The sequence below is a fragment of the Struthio camelus genome, chromosome 4 (genome assembly GCF_040807025.1).
Source record: "Struthio camelus isolate bStrCam1 chromosome 4, bStrCam1.hap1, whole genome shotgun sequence".
Classification (NCBI taxonomy): Eukaryota; Metazoa; Chordata; class Aves; order Struthioniformes; family Struthionidae; genus Struthio; species Struthio camelus.
Genome location: NC_090945.1, coordinates 38,949,820 through 38,966,006, shown reverse-complemented (window position 1 = coordinate 38,966,006; position 16,187 = coordinate 38,949,820). Strand labels below are relative to the sequence as shown.

The window sequence follows — 16,187 nt, the reverse complement described above, 5'->3', positions numbered from 1 at the left end:
AGTAACACATGTCCAAACCTTGAGGCCATTAGGCCATTTGCAGTCTAACTGCAAACCTGGCAATTTCCCTAAAAGTAGCAGCTGATTCTGAAAATGAGTTTCTATATATGACTCCCTTTCAAACATTCATTTACAGTTGTTTTTTGTGTTAGGGCATTGTGGAAGCAGAGAGTGTTTTTTCCATGAATCTGCAGAACTGCATGACCCGCCTAGCATGAGGATCCATACCAAAGCTCAACACACATCCATGGAACAGGTAGATCCACTCGGCAGAGATCAGCTAGGCAGCACCTGCTGTCTGGGACATGCCACTAAGATTGAACATGGCTATATTAAGATTTCATATGAGGAGAGAAGTAAATAAACAAATAAATCAACCATCATCACACTTTCTTCCGACTGACTTGTTTCAAACTACGAATGAGGGGAGCTAGGCACAGAGCAAAGCAGTAGAGGATTAGTGGTAAAACGGGAGCGCCATGATCTAGCTGCTAGGAAACACTGACCACAGCGGGAGGCAAACTCCTCTCTCCCTCTCTGAGGTGTAGGTGCCTTGCGCAGGTCCACGATAAGGCTTACCTGTGACCAGCAACATGAACCCTGAGCCCTCTCCTCAGCGCAGGCGCCCATGGGTGCTCTCTGAGCAGGTGCCCCGAGCTCATGGTGCCCTACTGAAGAAAGAGGACATGGGGCTGCCCACCTCTGAAACAGGAGCCTAGCAGGTTCAGAGATGGACTTATCTACCTGGGAAGCAGTAGATGAGAAAGCAATTCAGCCTGAGAAAAAGTCAGTCCCAAAACAGCAAAGCGCCCTCCCAGTTAAGTCAAGGAGTTGCCTCGTGGGTGGATTACCACTTTCCAGCTCTTCTGTTGGATCTACAGCACCAGGTAGCACAGGATGCAGGATTCATGGAGTCAGTGGCAGAAAAAGATCCTGAGTATGCTAAAAGCTAGTCTAGCTTACAGAGAGGTGAGATCCCAGTTTCCGTTCTCATTCCCAAAACAACTCACATGAAAACAGTCCCTGAACAGAAAAAACACTGACAGCAGGGCCAGCACCTAAAGGGGCAGTTAGGTCACGGCACTGGAGAACGGCGAGGTGGGCTTGAGCCCCATGAAGCCAAGAGGGAACTGGAGAGCAGGTATCTCAGTTCCCGGGCAAGTGCTCAGATCATTAAATTACTATTCAATGAGCACAACATTTCTTCAGTTGCAGCATGAATGGGAAGCATTAACTGTCGGGGAGACACTGGTCCTATCAGTGGGCACAAAGCAGAGCCAGTTGGTGGGTTTCAGGGCCCCACGCATGCAGCGGAGCTTCAGGAGGGAACCAGCTGCCAGTGCCGAGGCCTCCCTGGGGCTGCCAGGTGATGCCTTACAGAGCTTCTCAAGTAAAGGCAGCCACTAATCAGGGACATACCACAACAGCCTTGGACGCAGATGTCTGAAGTCTGCCTAAGTCCTGGTTTTGGTACTAGAATTTGTAGCTAGATCCTTCACGACTGAAATCAATGGCAAAACTCTCCGTGTGGCCAGTGAAGCCGGTATTCTACCCCTGTGCCTCCTTTCCTATGCGGAGGCAGCAATTTTCCTTTCTTCCCTTCTGTATCATCCTTGCCCTACCTAGACCCCAAGCCCTTTGGCATAAGCCCTCCTTCCTTCTGCGCAGCTCACACTGTGGGGCCTCACGCTCTGCTCAAGGTGCTAGCTACTACCAAACTACAAATAATAGCCAGAAGGAAAAAAAAAAAAAAAGCACTAGGATGAAAAAATAACATACATATTACATTATAACATTTTAAATAAAATATACGAGGAACAGAAGGTACTCTGAGATTGTAGTCCTCTAGGGCATGGTCTCTGCTATCTTTTAATTGTCATCCAGTACTTAGATTTGATAGATAATAAAGGGAGCAGTAATCATAAACAGACATTCTGCATGAGCAAAAATGCTCACCATAACAAAAACCGTAGCCAGATATAGATGTATGTCAGATAAATTTGAAGGATCATAAGTTGCTAAAGCACTAGCATGCAAATAAATCTAGATTTTTATTATACACATTCATGTGTATATGTGTGTGTGTAGGGTACGGATAGTACAATATCCAAATATTTATACTTATCATTTAATATACAATGAGGAAAGTACAATGCTACATTAAAAAACAGAGGCTTGGAGTAATATTTAATAACGTTCCTATGGAAAACATCCCAAATTGGAAAGACTTGCCTGAAGATACTAAATGCAGGGAAGCTATTGAGCTGAGTGAGTGACCACCAACAAAAACAAAAAACAAAACTTGTTGTGACTTGGTTTTGTTTCCACTTGAAAGTAATCATCCCTACTTTGATCTTTACCCTTCGTGACATCAAACATTGATTAAACGTAGCCTACAGTTTGAGTCCCAAAATATGATGCTCCTAGAGAAAAAAAAAAAACACAGAAACGGTGGGCAGAAATACAGAGTATTGAAAATCAATATCTGATAAAACCTTGGGCAAAGAAAAAACCACACGGTGTGCACAAGCGCCACCAAGAGGTTTTTCCTTCATATTCCATGTAGGATTCTCCCCTCTGCACAGTGCCCTGTGGCACGCAGGCACATTGCTCAGCACCCTGCAAACAAGTGATCACTCATGCTAGGAGTTTGCTGCTGTTTCCAGGGAACATTTTAAGTGGAAAACAAAACAAGATAAAGATTATTTTAGGGTTCCTTTCAGAATAGGTTTAAAAAAAGAGAGAGAGATGTACAGCACTTACATTTTTTAACAACTGAGCTTTTAAATGTTGTGGTAACAGAAAACAAGACTGCAACCCAGTCCTAGATCTCAAAAATGTTCAATTCCATCTATTAGCCACCAAAACTGAGTCAGGAGTGACCTGTTGCTGAGTTGCTTCCTGTCAAAATCTGGAAAACCTCATTTTTTCCCTAACAAATGCAATCGTATCATTCACGTAACAATAAACTTGTGATAATGTGATGCTAGGAGCCGTTTTTTTAAAGGTAAGCAGACCTTTTCATCAGATTTTTTCACCATAGGGAGAAAGCCAGTTTTGTTCTCACCACTGCCATTTTATATACTGAACAGAACGAGCGAAGAAGAATTATTTCATTCTTCTACAATATTACTAACCAAAGGGTCATTCCTCAACGCCTGTGTTTACGCTTAGAGAGCCCCTGAGGCCAGGATTTCCCTGTTCTGCTTGGCCTGGCAGCCACCACCACCAGCCAGTGGCAGCAGCTGATGCCCGGAGCCCCGTGCCGTTCGGCAGGGACGGCATCACCCAGCCCCTTTGGATGCGAGCGCTTCGCCCTGGTCAAGGCTCGGATCCCCTCAGCGGGCACACGTCCCAATCTGGAAATTGCTGCTCTCAGGGATCTATGTCCCTGCCACCAGGCGTGCACACAGCAACTGAGCACCAGTTACACACAGTCAGAGGGGGAAAAGACCATTTTCTTGCTCTTGTCACCCATGTGACCAGCAAAGCAAGATGGGAGCACAGAAGGAGCTGGGCTGGGTCCACCCAATGCCCATCTCCAGCAATGGCCCCAGCTGGGGGCCTAGGAAAGAGCAAGAACAGGGCACCCATACAGGCACTGCTTCCCAATAACCTCCCCACTTCTCATCAGCTTGGCAGCTTTCCTAAACCTGTTTAGCTGTTTCATAATGGATCTCCCAGGGGACATATACATCTATCAAATAAACACTAGGATGGGGAAATCCAAGAGTCTGGCAAGGAGATCACTTGTGAGGACACAGAGATCAAAGTCCTCTCTAAAATAGCTTTGAGCTAACTACTGGGCTACAAGAGCCTCTCCTGCTGAAACTGTTCCCCTGTAGACCACGGTGGAGGAGGGCTGCTAAACCATCCTGCTCTCCCCTCTTGCAAGGTAGGAAACCAAACCGTGGGCTGCCCAAGGCCAAAAGCTCTGGGCATCCTCCAGGGAGGGGAGGGAGGCTGCAGCAGAGTTTTGAACCAAGGCCTCCCATGTCTCACATGAGCATGCACATATCCCAGTAACAATTCAACTGGGCAAGGCTCCACACAACCCGATTTAACTCTGAAGTTTGAGTGGGGGTTGGAATAGATGGTCTCCTGAGATGCCCTCCAACCAAAATTATTCTATGCTTCTGCAACTAAAAGTTGTGATTTTCCCTGCAGAGCAGTAACAAAAGAATGGGGCTCACTCCAGGGAAGCCTTGAATTTTTGCGGGTTTTACCTCAAGCTCTCCGAATCAGCAAAGCACGTCAGTGCTTAACAGCAACAGAGTGGGGAGGGTGCAAAGAGCCCTGCACACATTATGCAGCCAGATAACTACGGGATCTTAAGGCAGCAAGCAGTGGATTCGGAAAAACATTCAACAGGCAAATTAACAAATTGATAGTATTTTTTACTGCCTGCTTTGAAGCAAGTTTTGCCTACATAGGCTTGTGCCAATATATCTTCGCCTGTTCGCTTATCAGCTTCCAGGTCTGGCCAGAAAAAGGTGGAGAAAATCTGAGTTCATACAAAGGTTTGATAGAGAGAGGAAACGGCACCATGGTTTTGACGTAGATGACACAGACCATGCGCCCTCCAATGATCCTCAGAGAGCAGTGTTATCTCTTAACTCACCACAAGCACCAAGGACTCAAGCCGTTTTCCCCACAGTCTATTCATTTTCACTACCATCTAGCAAGTAATTTTTACTGTGATTTTTTGGGGGGAGGGGGGCAGCCTTGTGCCATCCAGTCTTTGAACTCACTCTCCACCGCTCCTGCCCTCCTTCCCAGAGGCTGGGAAAGCGGGAAAGCACAGGCTGTCCGGCGGGATCTCCAGAGAGAGAAGCCAACTCACTCCGACTCATTTCAGCAGCCCCATCTTCAGTTTTGGGGCCCCGTGGTTGGGGCTTTTACTAGACAGCTTTTTCTCCCTCCTTCCTCCCAAGATTTAAGGTGATTTAAGCACTTTACTGCCTTAAGGATTAAAGGTATTTTAACAGCTTATATTGCTTTAAGCAGCTAAGGTAGCTTAATTGCTCATGCTACTTTCAGGGTTTTACGCAGTTTAACCGTGTATGCCACTCAGTGAATTCCCAGGTGCTCTAAAAGCTTATACTCCCTTTCAAAAACAACAAGGTAGCTTAAAACATCATGATATTTTAAGGGTGCCCTCAGCCCCACTATCAGGGCTTTTTATTTCCCTCGAGCAGGTCAGATGGGGTTGCTCACGGCTTTACCCAGTCAGGTGTTGAAGCCCTCCGAGGACAGAGGCTGCGCAGCTCCCCGCAGAGGCTCGGCTGGTGTCGGGCCCGCCGCGGCCCCCTTACCTGCTGGCAGGATCCCCCGGGGCAGCACCAGCACCGCCCCTCCGGCCGCTTTTAGATGGGCTCGCCTTAAAGGTCTCTCAGCCCTGGGACCCCTGACCACAGGGGCGGGGGGCGGTTCAGCACCTGAAACATGCAGGAAAAACAGCCAAGGGTCCTAAATAGTTCATTAGTTTCATTCCCAATTAAGCATGAAACAGTGGCTGTTTATTGGCCTGAGTGAGTGCCGCCCGGCCCCCCTGGGCCAGCCCCATCCCCAGGCCGGCATGGCTGCAAGTTGTCCCGACCCCGAGCAGCCGCACAGCACAGCAGGGGCCCGCGGGGCACCCCAGGGAGAGGACCCTGCTGGTTCCCCCCCACACACACACTATCCTTACCCCTTGAACATGCTCACAAAGGTGCCTAGTGCTGCTCTTGCCGTTTAGACTCTGATAGAGTTGGGGCATTTAGCGTGAAAGTCATCTGGACTCTGTGAATTCAGCAGGTCTCCCAGCCGCAGCAGCCAGTCCACGCAGCTCACGCCCAGGCTGCGCTGGAGTACAGGCCCTGCAAAACCGCAAAGCCTGTAAACAGCATTCAGGTCCGCGGGCCAGGAAAGCTGGACCTGAGTTTGCAGTGACAAGCACCAATCTCAGCCTTCCACTCCAGCATTTTCCTCTGTAAAGGATCAGAGCAAGGGCAATAACGATTGCTTGGGTCTGCAGGCTTGTGCTGGTTTTGTTTACATGACCTCAGATCGTTTCAAATTTAGAGTAAGTGAGTTTGCCAAGGGTGATTAAAAATGGAAATAGTAAGGTCTTATAAAGCCTCGTTTCAAACCGAAGTTTAATCCAGGAAAAACAGCGTGCTTTTCCTCCTTATGTCCTGTGGACTGGAAACAAACAAGCAAGCAAACATTCCTGGTGAAAAAATGAGCAGATTTCTGTTGGAAAGGTCTCATCCGTCACCTTAGAAAATCTGTATAGAGCCTGTTCAGATCTTGGGTTTTCCCTTCCACACCATGCAGAGTGTTGAATCTGTTGAAATTGGTGTACAGGGCTACCAGGAATTTATGGAGCATGCAAAGTGTCTTCTGATCATGCATCCACTCGAATGGACATCAATAACTACATAAAACGAGAAGCAGAGACAAAAGGAGAGGAAAAGAAAAAGACTTGTCCATTTTATGAAGAGCTGGTGAGCAGTTGGGCATTCAGAGTAAGAGGAAATGCGCCGGTAGGTCCCCTTCCACTGAAGAGGAGTTTTGGGATGGAGTCCAGCGGAACCGGCACTGGGAGCTGAAGTGACTTCTCCTGCAAACAGCAACAACTACAGTCCCTGGCAATCCTCCGGATTTGCCAAAACAACTTCAAAATGAGTGCCATAAGTAATCTGTGGGGCTCAGTGCTATGAAAGCGAACCAAGGCCAAGAGCCTGCAGATTTAGTTTTTAAAGGAATGAACTGAATATGGATAACAAATGGCAAGAATATGTGGAGCTGTAAGAAAACGACTACTTTTAAGTGTTTACACGTGGGATATTAGATATTCATTACATTTATTTTTCCAGATATGGAACAACTTTAAAAAAACAGAGAAGAAGCTGGCCTACAGGGAGATTATATCCATGAGTATGGCCTGCTGGAAAGGATCTTGAAACTTCCTCTGAAATAGCTAGTACTGGCTTCGGTGCCTAACAACAACCAGGTTGGACAAGCACTGGGCTTGTTCCAGTAAATCTGGAAGTCCGTTTTCTTCTGCAGGGAGAAGCTGCAGGTTTCCTATGCCATAAGGCAGTGACCCAAACTTGGGGGAAGCCCAGGTGGAGAACTGAACCTATGTGGATGAGATGATACAGCTGTGCAATTTGCAAAAGTCAGAATGGCTGAGGCTAGCTTCCCATAAAACCTCTCTGTAAGGAGATATTCAGTAGCTGATTAAAGAATGTGGTTTACCACAAAAAGATACTACGCAGGCCTACACTCTTCAATGATAATGTCATAAAGAATATTACTAAAAATCCCAGAAATTTCCAAACTACACTGATGCTGCGTTGTGATCCCAATGCCTTGTCAAGTGTTCTTCCCTTTGCTATAAATCAACACAAATGTCAATTGTTTAAGGAAATTTCTAGGTGAAGACAAAAGGGAAGGGAAAGGGAGGCACGTACACTGCGTAGAGCCAGTCATACGCTTTTAGCCTTGGAAAAAAGTGGCAGGTGATGGTATTTTGACACACACTGACACTCGCACCTAGGCACACAGGGAAAACCCCCTTTTGTGGTCAGGTGCCAGCCAGGGTTCACAGGGCCCCATGTGCTGCAGCCTTCTGCTCCTTGCAGAACAGAGCCACAGGAAAGAGGCGGTCAGGTTAATCGCAGGTTTTGGAGACGGACCACTCTATAGATGCTCATCCTTTGCATAGCAGCTGTGCAATTGGCGGGGCAAGGAGATCAGACTGGATGCAGCCTCTATTGCATGCGGTCTGCCCGGTGCCATAGCCCTCACTCAGCCTGGCAGAGGGGGAAGGGGACTTGCGTGTGACACTCTGTCTCACCCTATACCTTTTACAGGTCCGCCTGCTGCCGGAGGGAGGCATGGGCATCCGCCACAGCTCCACCTGCAAGGGTCGGTGCTCGAGGCATGTTGCCTCACTTCTCAGCTCGCTGCAAGCAAGCTGCCTGGTGGGGAGGAGAGCAGGGCCCCCAGGGGCTGAGATGACAGCCACGGGGCAAAGGACAGGCTGCAGGGGGACAAGGGTCTCATGGCATATTTCACAGCTTCCCTGGGCTTGCCTCACAAATATCCTTCAGGGCGTTCTTGATCACCTGAAATTAGGTCCTTCGCCTCGAAAGCACCGTGAGGACACAGGGACTCTGGCTTGGTCCTGCTGCGGTGACTGCTGAGGCAAAGGGATGTGATCTGCAGCAGCTGTGCGCTGCATCCGTTAGGTTCTGCTGGGCTGGCAGGGGCTCCTAGCAGCGCCCCATCCCCAGCAGTCGGCACCCTGCAGGAGGGTTACTTAGCAGAGGGTCCCTCTTCGGGCACCAGCGCCTCTCTGAATAGGTGCTTCAGATAACAAGGAGCCGCTCCGGGAGGTCTGGGCACTGCTGAGCCAGAGATGGGCCAGGAGAGCAGGCACCCCGCTGCCCCTGTGTGCTCTGCACGCAGCTCTGGCCCCGGGGTGAGCCCTGAAGAAGTGGGGGGACTACAGCCCCCAGCTGCCAGACCTGACCCACAAGTGGGGAGGGTTGCAGAGCCCACTGTGGGGCATGTGCTACTCACCGCAGCCCTGACAGCAGCAAGGGAGGGGGTGATATGGACCCCGTGGGGTCTCTAGGAGCAGGCAGCCTTGCCCTCTGCTTGGGGAAGAAGCCCAGCCACATCATATGTTTGCCGGTAGCGAAAGGAACAAAATCCGGCAAGGGGGGGACTGGGGGAGAGGAGGGTCCCATCCCTTTACAATAGCTTTATTAACTGCAAAGCTCACCTTAAACTACCCGCCACCTGAAAGCGGCCCCTCTCCCCTTGCTCGGCCAAGGAGCTCCGAGGGCTTTTGTGGTTCTTTGTTCGTGGGGATCTTTTCCCCCCTTCCCCGTGCATGCACTGTAACATTTCTTTTAAGGATTTCCTGCCAAAAGACAATCCCCCTGAGCAAAAGCAGACCAAGAAAGTAGTGACCAATCCTTTTTGGATGGCTGTCACAAGGCTCCTCCCAGCGCCCCCCCCCCCGCTCCCCCTGCTATTTGCATACAAAAAATCCAGAAAACTCCCGTTTGCCCCTGCATCCCGCTCAGACCCTGCATCCCTGTCTGCCAGGCAGCAGCCCGGGCTCGGGGGCAGCTGCATGAGGCAGAGGGGAGCGGCGCGCCAGCCCTCCGCCGCCTCTCCGTCCGCCAGCGCCCGCCAGTGAGGCTGCCCCGCGTCGTCCCCCCCCCCCCGCCCACCAGCGCCCCAAAATGCAGCGCTGCCCCTGCGCCCTGCTGCTGCTGGCGTCCCAGTGCCTGGGTTTGGCCGCGGGGCTCTTCCCCTTCGGGGAGCCCGACTTCTCCTACAAGCGCTCCAACTGCAAGCCCATCCCCGCCCCGATGCTGCTGTGCCGCGGCATCGAGTACCAGAGCATGCGGCTGCCCAACCTGCTGGGGCACGAGACGGTGCAGGAGGTGCTGGAGCAGGCCTCCACCTGGATCCCGCTGGTGCAGAAGCAGTGCCACCCCGACACCAGGAAGTTCCTCTGCTCCCTCTTCGCCCCCGTCTGCATCGACGACCTGGACGAGATCATCCAGCCCTGCCACTCGCTCTGCGAGGAGGTGAAGGAGAGCTGCGCCCCAGTGATGTCCGCCTTCGGCTTCCCCTGGCCCGACATGCTGGACTGCAGCCGCTTCCCCAAGGATAACGACCTGTGCATCCCCCTGGCCAGCAGCGACCACATCCTCCCGGTCACCAGGGAAGGTAAGAGGGAGCCGCCGCGCCGCCCCCGGCCCGGCAGCGCTGCCGCGGCGCCAGCAGCGCGGCGAAGGAGCCCCCGGCGCCCCGACGCCACGGTGCCGGGCATCCCCCCCTCCCCTCAGAGCTCGCCCTCGTCTGCCGGGGAGGCCCAGCTAGGCTTTCCCGAGGGGCCCTTGCGGCGGCACCGCTGCTACTTCCCCGGAGCCTTGAAAACAGGCGCACCGGTGCCAGCCCGCCGGGAGGCAGCCCCCAGCCTTTGCCCTTCTCCCTCCCCGGAGGGGGAGCTCAGTAATGCAGACCTCCTTCTGCAAGGACCATCGCTGAAGCAGCGCAGGGTCGGGCAGCTTTTCGTTTGTTTGTTTGTTTGTTTTTTCTCTCCCCTTCCCTTCCCCCTCCCCTTTTTTGTTCCCGTTTAAAAAAAAAAAAAGAAGTTTGGGTTTAAGTGTTACCTTAAAAGTCCTTCGTGTGCGTCCCCCTTCCAGCGGCTTTGAAGCAAGGTAAGGCTTGTCAAAGGGGAAAGGCAGCTCCACGCAGGAGAGGGCACACAGTCCTCCGAGGGACGGAAAAACGCGTGTCCCCGAAGGGTTCCCGACGCCACCTGCTGTTCTTTTCTCCCTGAGCCTGATGAGGACTGTCTTGCATTTCCAGCACCTAAGGTCTGCGATGCCTGTAAAAACAAAAATGAAGATGACAATGACATTGTGGAAAACCTCTGCAAAAATGACTTTGGTAAGTGGAAGTACAGTCCCTCGATTAAAGCTTGAGGGCTTAGGGTCTTATCCTGACGCGATCCTGTACAACTCCCAGTGGAGTCAGCGAGAGATGTGTCTGAAAAAAGGCAGAGCTTTGTCTTAGCAGCAGACTGACCCGTCCATCCTGTCGTGTTTGACTGTTACAGTTATGAAATGCAACATCCCAGCTCAGATAAAAAGTTGTCCTTTTATAGTCTTTTTCTGTTTGCTGCTTTTCTGCAAATAAACGTTTTGAGGTGGTACTCGTTTATGTGAATGGGGCAGGCAAGTCAAATAGAAAGTAAAATGAAAAAGAATCTTTCATACCGAGTATTGCCTGGGGAGCAGTACAGCAAAGCTTCATTTAGACGTATGAGAAAGCACCGCATGACCGATCTCAACGCATAATAAGAAAGAAAGACCTTCTCTGCAGCTTAAGAGTGAAGCTCTATATATCATTTGACACAGAAGGTAATGCATGGACAATTGGGGATATAAACTTAATGTGAAAATCCAGGGTTAGAGGAGGACAAGAAAGCCCCTTGAACACAGACAACTGAACGGCCCATTATCCACACATTAGCATTTCAAGAGAAAAGGGGAATAAGGAGGGGAATCCTTTTATAATAGGTCAATGTTTATACCTGGAGACAGATTTGTAGTGTAAATATCTACAATAATCCAAAAGCTTTTCTTACCAAAGAGGGGGGGGGGGGAACCTGAAACGGTGACTGTGAGACATTATTGCTAAAACAACCAATAGCTTTGGCTTGGCAAACTGCACTCAGATAAATCCTCCTAAAACTAAACATGACCCATAGATTCTTAAAGATTCCTGCATCCCCCTCCTAGTTATTTTACCAAATCGAATGCAGCTGTTGGACCAGTTTGCCCTCCATGGGATCTATTCTTTCAAAAAAACAATGCTTGTGAAATATCATTTCCTTACAGGTTTGCCTAAAATCCTCTCCAGCCTAATAAATTAAGTTTAAAAGTTTTCAGCCACAGCAGAGATCAGATTTCAGATTAGGTTTAGGTACTTGCCTCCCCAACTCCCTTCAAACGCTAGAGTTTCAGGAAGACTCTCCTATCACAGCAGAAAAACAGAGCGCCTGCTTAACACAGCCAACCTGCCCTCTCTGTGTTTGCAAACAGGAAAAACAGTGGAGAAAATATTAATTTAGAAAGGAAGGGAAAAGGGGGGGGAGGGGCAGCAGAGAAAAGAGATCCCAAACTACTCAACCCTAAGGTTGATTCAAACTGGAATGACTTGCATGCCCTTTGTGGCTTTAGAAATGGAGCCACCTGCTGCCTCTTCTGTCAGCCCTGACAGTTTAATTAGCAATAGAGCACCTCCCTCCCCAGGTCCTCTTTATGTGCACTAATGGGAAAAAACCTCTCAATCTCTCTCCCTCATCCCACTTCCCCCTCCCCTCACTCTATTAGCCTTGAAGATAAAAGTGAAGGAGATTGCCTACATCAATGGGGATACCAAGATCACCCCTGAAACAAAGAGCAAAACCATCTACAAGCTGAACGGGCTGACGGAAAGGGATCTGAGGAAGATCGTACTCTGGCTCAAAGGCGGCCTCCAGTGTACCTGCGACGAGATGAACGACATCAACGTCCCCTACTTGGTGATGGGGCAAAAGCAAGCTGGGGAACTGGTGATCACCTCGCTGAAGCGGTGGCAGAAAGGGCAGCGGGCTTTTAAGCGGTTCTCACGCAGCATCCGCAAACTGCAGTGTTAGTCACTCCTGCTCCGGCCACATCCAGCAGCCGCCTCCATCCTGAGCTCTCCAGCCCCCTACGCTCCCTTACTTTGGCCCCTCTGAGCCTCGGGTGCAGTGGGCGTGAGACACAGGGACCGTTCCCTGAGAGAGGAGGAAGGCCTCCATTATTGTACATAGGTTGAAGTGTAATAAAAAATCATGACTATTTTTGGGAAGTATTAAAGTATCTTGCTTAAAGCTCTTTTTTTCTCTTTTTGAATGCAAGTGTGACTTTGGTCAGAAGTTTTTCCCTCTTCATTTTGATAATGCTGGTCAATTTATATTGCTACTTCTCTGTATACATGCATGTTTGTTGTGCAAAAGTAGGAGATGCAAAGAAAGACAGCCACATGTGTGACTGAACTGTCACAGTGGATATGACTTTTTCACTGATGTGAAATGGCTTGCCATCTATATTAACACTATAAAGGTCATGTTACAACTCTTGCATGTGATACATAGGCACCCATAAGAGCGTATTAACCATTCTCACATCTTTTTTTCCAGAAGTCTGAGCCCTTCCCTCTTAGAGAAATGAACAAGTTTTGGAGCTGGTTGATCTGAACGCAACTTTTGTCTTTTAATTTTGCAAATTAAACCATCTGTAGCCTAATTGTAATATACCTAGTGGTTAACCTGAAAGAGTTGTAAAATATTGCTTTAATTAACCTTGTAAATACTCCAGATAAATGTTATATTCTTGTATATAAACTTTACATTATAGTTTACCTATTGTCTTGGTCTGTTTTGGGGGGGATCTATTTTAATCTGTTTTGGCAGGACAGGGAAAAAATCATCCAATTGGGTTTTGTCATGGCAAAGCAAAACTTGTCCTTCCACTGCAAATGGCCAACAGAGAAATACGTAAAGGTTCTAATGCTGCAATCAGAAAAACAATAATGGACTTTTCCCCAAAAATCAGTAGGCAACCTCAAAGATCTGCTGAAGAGACACAGTACTGGGGTTCAGCCAGCTCATTTTAATACATTTTCTGTTGCCCTCTTCCAGATGAAGAGTTTTCTGTTGTTCCTTTGTTTGAAAGCCTGCAGTTTCATCTCATCTTCTCAGAAGATTTTGCTCTCAGCTGGTGCAGAATTGCAATGACCATTTGCTTAAAAATCAAATCTATCTACACATTCATTACATTTGAAATAGATATATTAATGAGTGCAAGAGTAGACAGAAGAATCTAATATGCAGCTATCCAACAATTCAGAATTATATTTAAATGGCAAAACAAGGCATGTCTTGTGTGTGTATATCATCGCTACTCTTAACTTAGAAAGAAAATAAAAGATCATTTGCACTACCTAACAATGTAACTAGAGGAATGTTTTTCAGCATTTTTCTTAAAAATGTTTTCTGAGGAAGGACATTGCCTGTTACAATTTTATTGTACTTGTCTTGCAAAAATACAAATGTAGTCTCGCTTTCCAGTGCTGGCACACAGAAAATTCCTCTTACCTTCACTGAGAGGATGAGAAGCCCTGCATTTCCAAGAACAAAATTTTATGTTGACTGGTTACAGACAAAATGCAAATTGAGCACTACATTTTAAAATGAAAAATCTTTTTAATTTCATACCTTTAGTGTTAATTTTTCCTCCATCAGAATACAAAGTTATAATTTTAAGATGCACCATAGTAACTTTGTTTTAGAAAAAAGACTCGTTGGCCCTCTCCCAAAGTCTTCATGTACTCACTGTACCCGATACAGTCATTTGTAGGACTGTTGTGAAGAAGCAACACATGATCAGACCTCATCAGTGTCCCTAACTAACAAACAAAAAGCCCCGCTCAAAACTAGCTCTTAATTATTTTGTGAAATTGTATTTTTATTTAAAGGCCAATACATTGCTGAAATGGACCCAGCTGCTCTGGAAACAGATTTGAGTCTTTCCTTGCCATGGCATAATTATTTGAATAGCAGCACTGTGTCCATCATGTTACAGAGCCATGAGCATCCAGATGTCACACAGCTCTACCCATCTCGCTCAGCATATAATGTAACACCTGACACTGGACAGGCCTCGGGCTGAGAGGGAACACGCTCATGGATAAAATGCAGCTGGTTGAAGATGAGCCTGCAGGAAATGAGACTGTGCTGAGTGGCAGACCAAAGAACTTCGAAGAGCTAGTAGCTGCAATGCAGTCTCCAAAGACAAACCGCCAGGGCTGTTCCGCTCAGTCAGCCTGGAAGTGCACTTTGCAGATATTAAGTCCTCCTACAGCAACAATAAAATTATCTTAATTGGGCTGTCCTTGAAGGCAGCAGTACTGACACTGATGAGCACAGACAGCTCACAAGTTACTCACTCTGTGGTTATACTAAGGCCAAAACTACCTAACAAATTTTTGCTAAATCAGTTAGATGTATGAAAAGACATGATGTGTGACCAACATCGCTCTGTCATAAAATACGTTTCTCTTCCTCCATCACAAAGTAAACACTGTTACACTAGCAAAATCATGCTCCTGTCAGGATAAATTCAGGAGAATAAGAATAAACAAGGCAGACAAACATTCAATTTTACTAGTATAATCAGTGTCCAGGATTAGGAGCATTCTGCCAGTACCATATACCTCTACAGATAAAGCCTTCCAAATAGAGCCCTGGACTGAACCATTGGGACTATCCACCCTCAGGGCGAATCGGCAGTGGCAGAACAACCTTTCAGATAAATAAACAGAATTTAGGCAAACGTGAAAAGTAATCTGATCAATAGGACAGACGTTCTCCCAGTTTAGTTACATAACATGTTATTCTCATGGCATCACATTAAAAGAGAGGTAATACCCACCGCACCATAGAGAGGGACTGTCCGTGTTTGTGTTGTACACTGTTTCCGCAGGTGTTTAAAACAGACATTGCAAACTATTCAACCGCAAATTGGGATTTTAAAGTCACAGCTTGCAGAAACTTTATCTCCCAGATGCTGGTAAAGAAGTAAACATACAACATTTTCACATTTTCAACCTTTGTCTAATTTGCTCAACAATAATTGAAAATCTTTTGATTGTGTCAGGCAAAGAGACAACTACACGTGCAACAAGAAGTTATGCAGATCTGTTGCCTCTGACCAGTGTTTCACATTTATTTCAGAGTAACTTCATTACCTGGTGTGGTGTGGAGTGGTGTGGTATTGTATGTTCCTAGCAGAAAAATTTTTGCAATTGATGAAAAATGGCAACCCACTGTTGTATTTTTCAGACACTGTTTGTCTTCTTGTAATTGAAAAAACATTGTTAGGCAGCCAATTATGTAGCTCCCATTGTATTTGCTTTCATAAAAACTATAAAAGCAATTGACTACAATGGATTAGTTTAAGAACAATAATAATGATACTTGACATTTATACAGAAGTTTCCATTTAAGTTTCTCAAACTGCTTTCACAAAAAATAAGCATTAATATCCCTATTTCACAGATCAGGAAGATGAGGCACACTGAGGTGACATAACTCACTCAGAACCACCCCGCAAGTCCTTTACAGTCATGAAGAGAAGTACATTTTCTGACTCCAACTTTTATGCTCTAATCACTAGACCACAGCAATCAGAGTGATTTAACTTGGTATATAATCAAGGCATCATAGTAACCAAGACTCCCTGCAACTTCTTTTCCCTCCCCCGTCAAATGTGTAAAAAAATGACTGTTCAAATTCAAATTTAAAATCCATTTGGCAATATTCCTTGCAGTCTTTTCCTTTCTTCCTTATTTATCATTCTCTCTATCCCTTAATTGCTTCTTAATCCCATTCCTTTCTCCCTCACTTCTCATTCACTTCCAACACCCACGGAGAAGCCACTCAGTCTCTCTCTCCTGCCTTTTCATACACCCACTTTCTCCCTCAGTATGTTTTATTAAAGAACTCCTGTAGTGTAAGTGCACACAAGCCACAAAAATCTTATTGGCCAGCTTAAGACAGAAGACGACCCATCCGGGAA

At 47.4% G+C, this 16,187-nt stretch overlaps 1 protein-coding gene and 1 long non-coding RNA gene across 2 annotated transcripts in view; one reads left to right on the top strand and one right to left on the bottom strand.

Annotated features, from left to right (window-relative positions):
- LOC104145544 (uncharacterized) overlaps window positions 1-5,438 on the bottom strand; it is a 57,667-nt gene extending 52,229 nt beyond the window's left edge. Inside the window, exon 1 of the long non-coding RNA XR_011140996.1 lies at window positions 5,316-5,438. This is a non-coding gene — a long non-coding RNA (uncharacterized lncRNA). The remainder of the gene's footprint in view (window positions 1-5,315) is intronic.
- Window positions 5,439-9,037: 3,599 nt separating this feature from the next.
- Window positions 9,038-12,969, top strand: SFRP2 (secreted frizzled related protein 2). The gene is made up of 3 exons (XM_068942354.1): window positions 9,038-9,741; window positions 10,387-10,467; window positions 11,916-12,969. The coding sequence occupies exons 1-3, from the start codon at window positions 9,249-9,251 to the stop codon at window positions 12,218-12,220; spliced, it is 879 nt and encodes a 292-aa protein (XP_068798455.1). The 5' UTR covers window positions 9,038-9,248; the 3' UTR covers window positions 12,221-12,969.
- The last annotated feature ends 3,218 nt before the right edge of the window (window positions 12,970-16,187 follow it).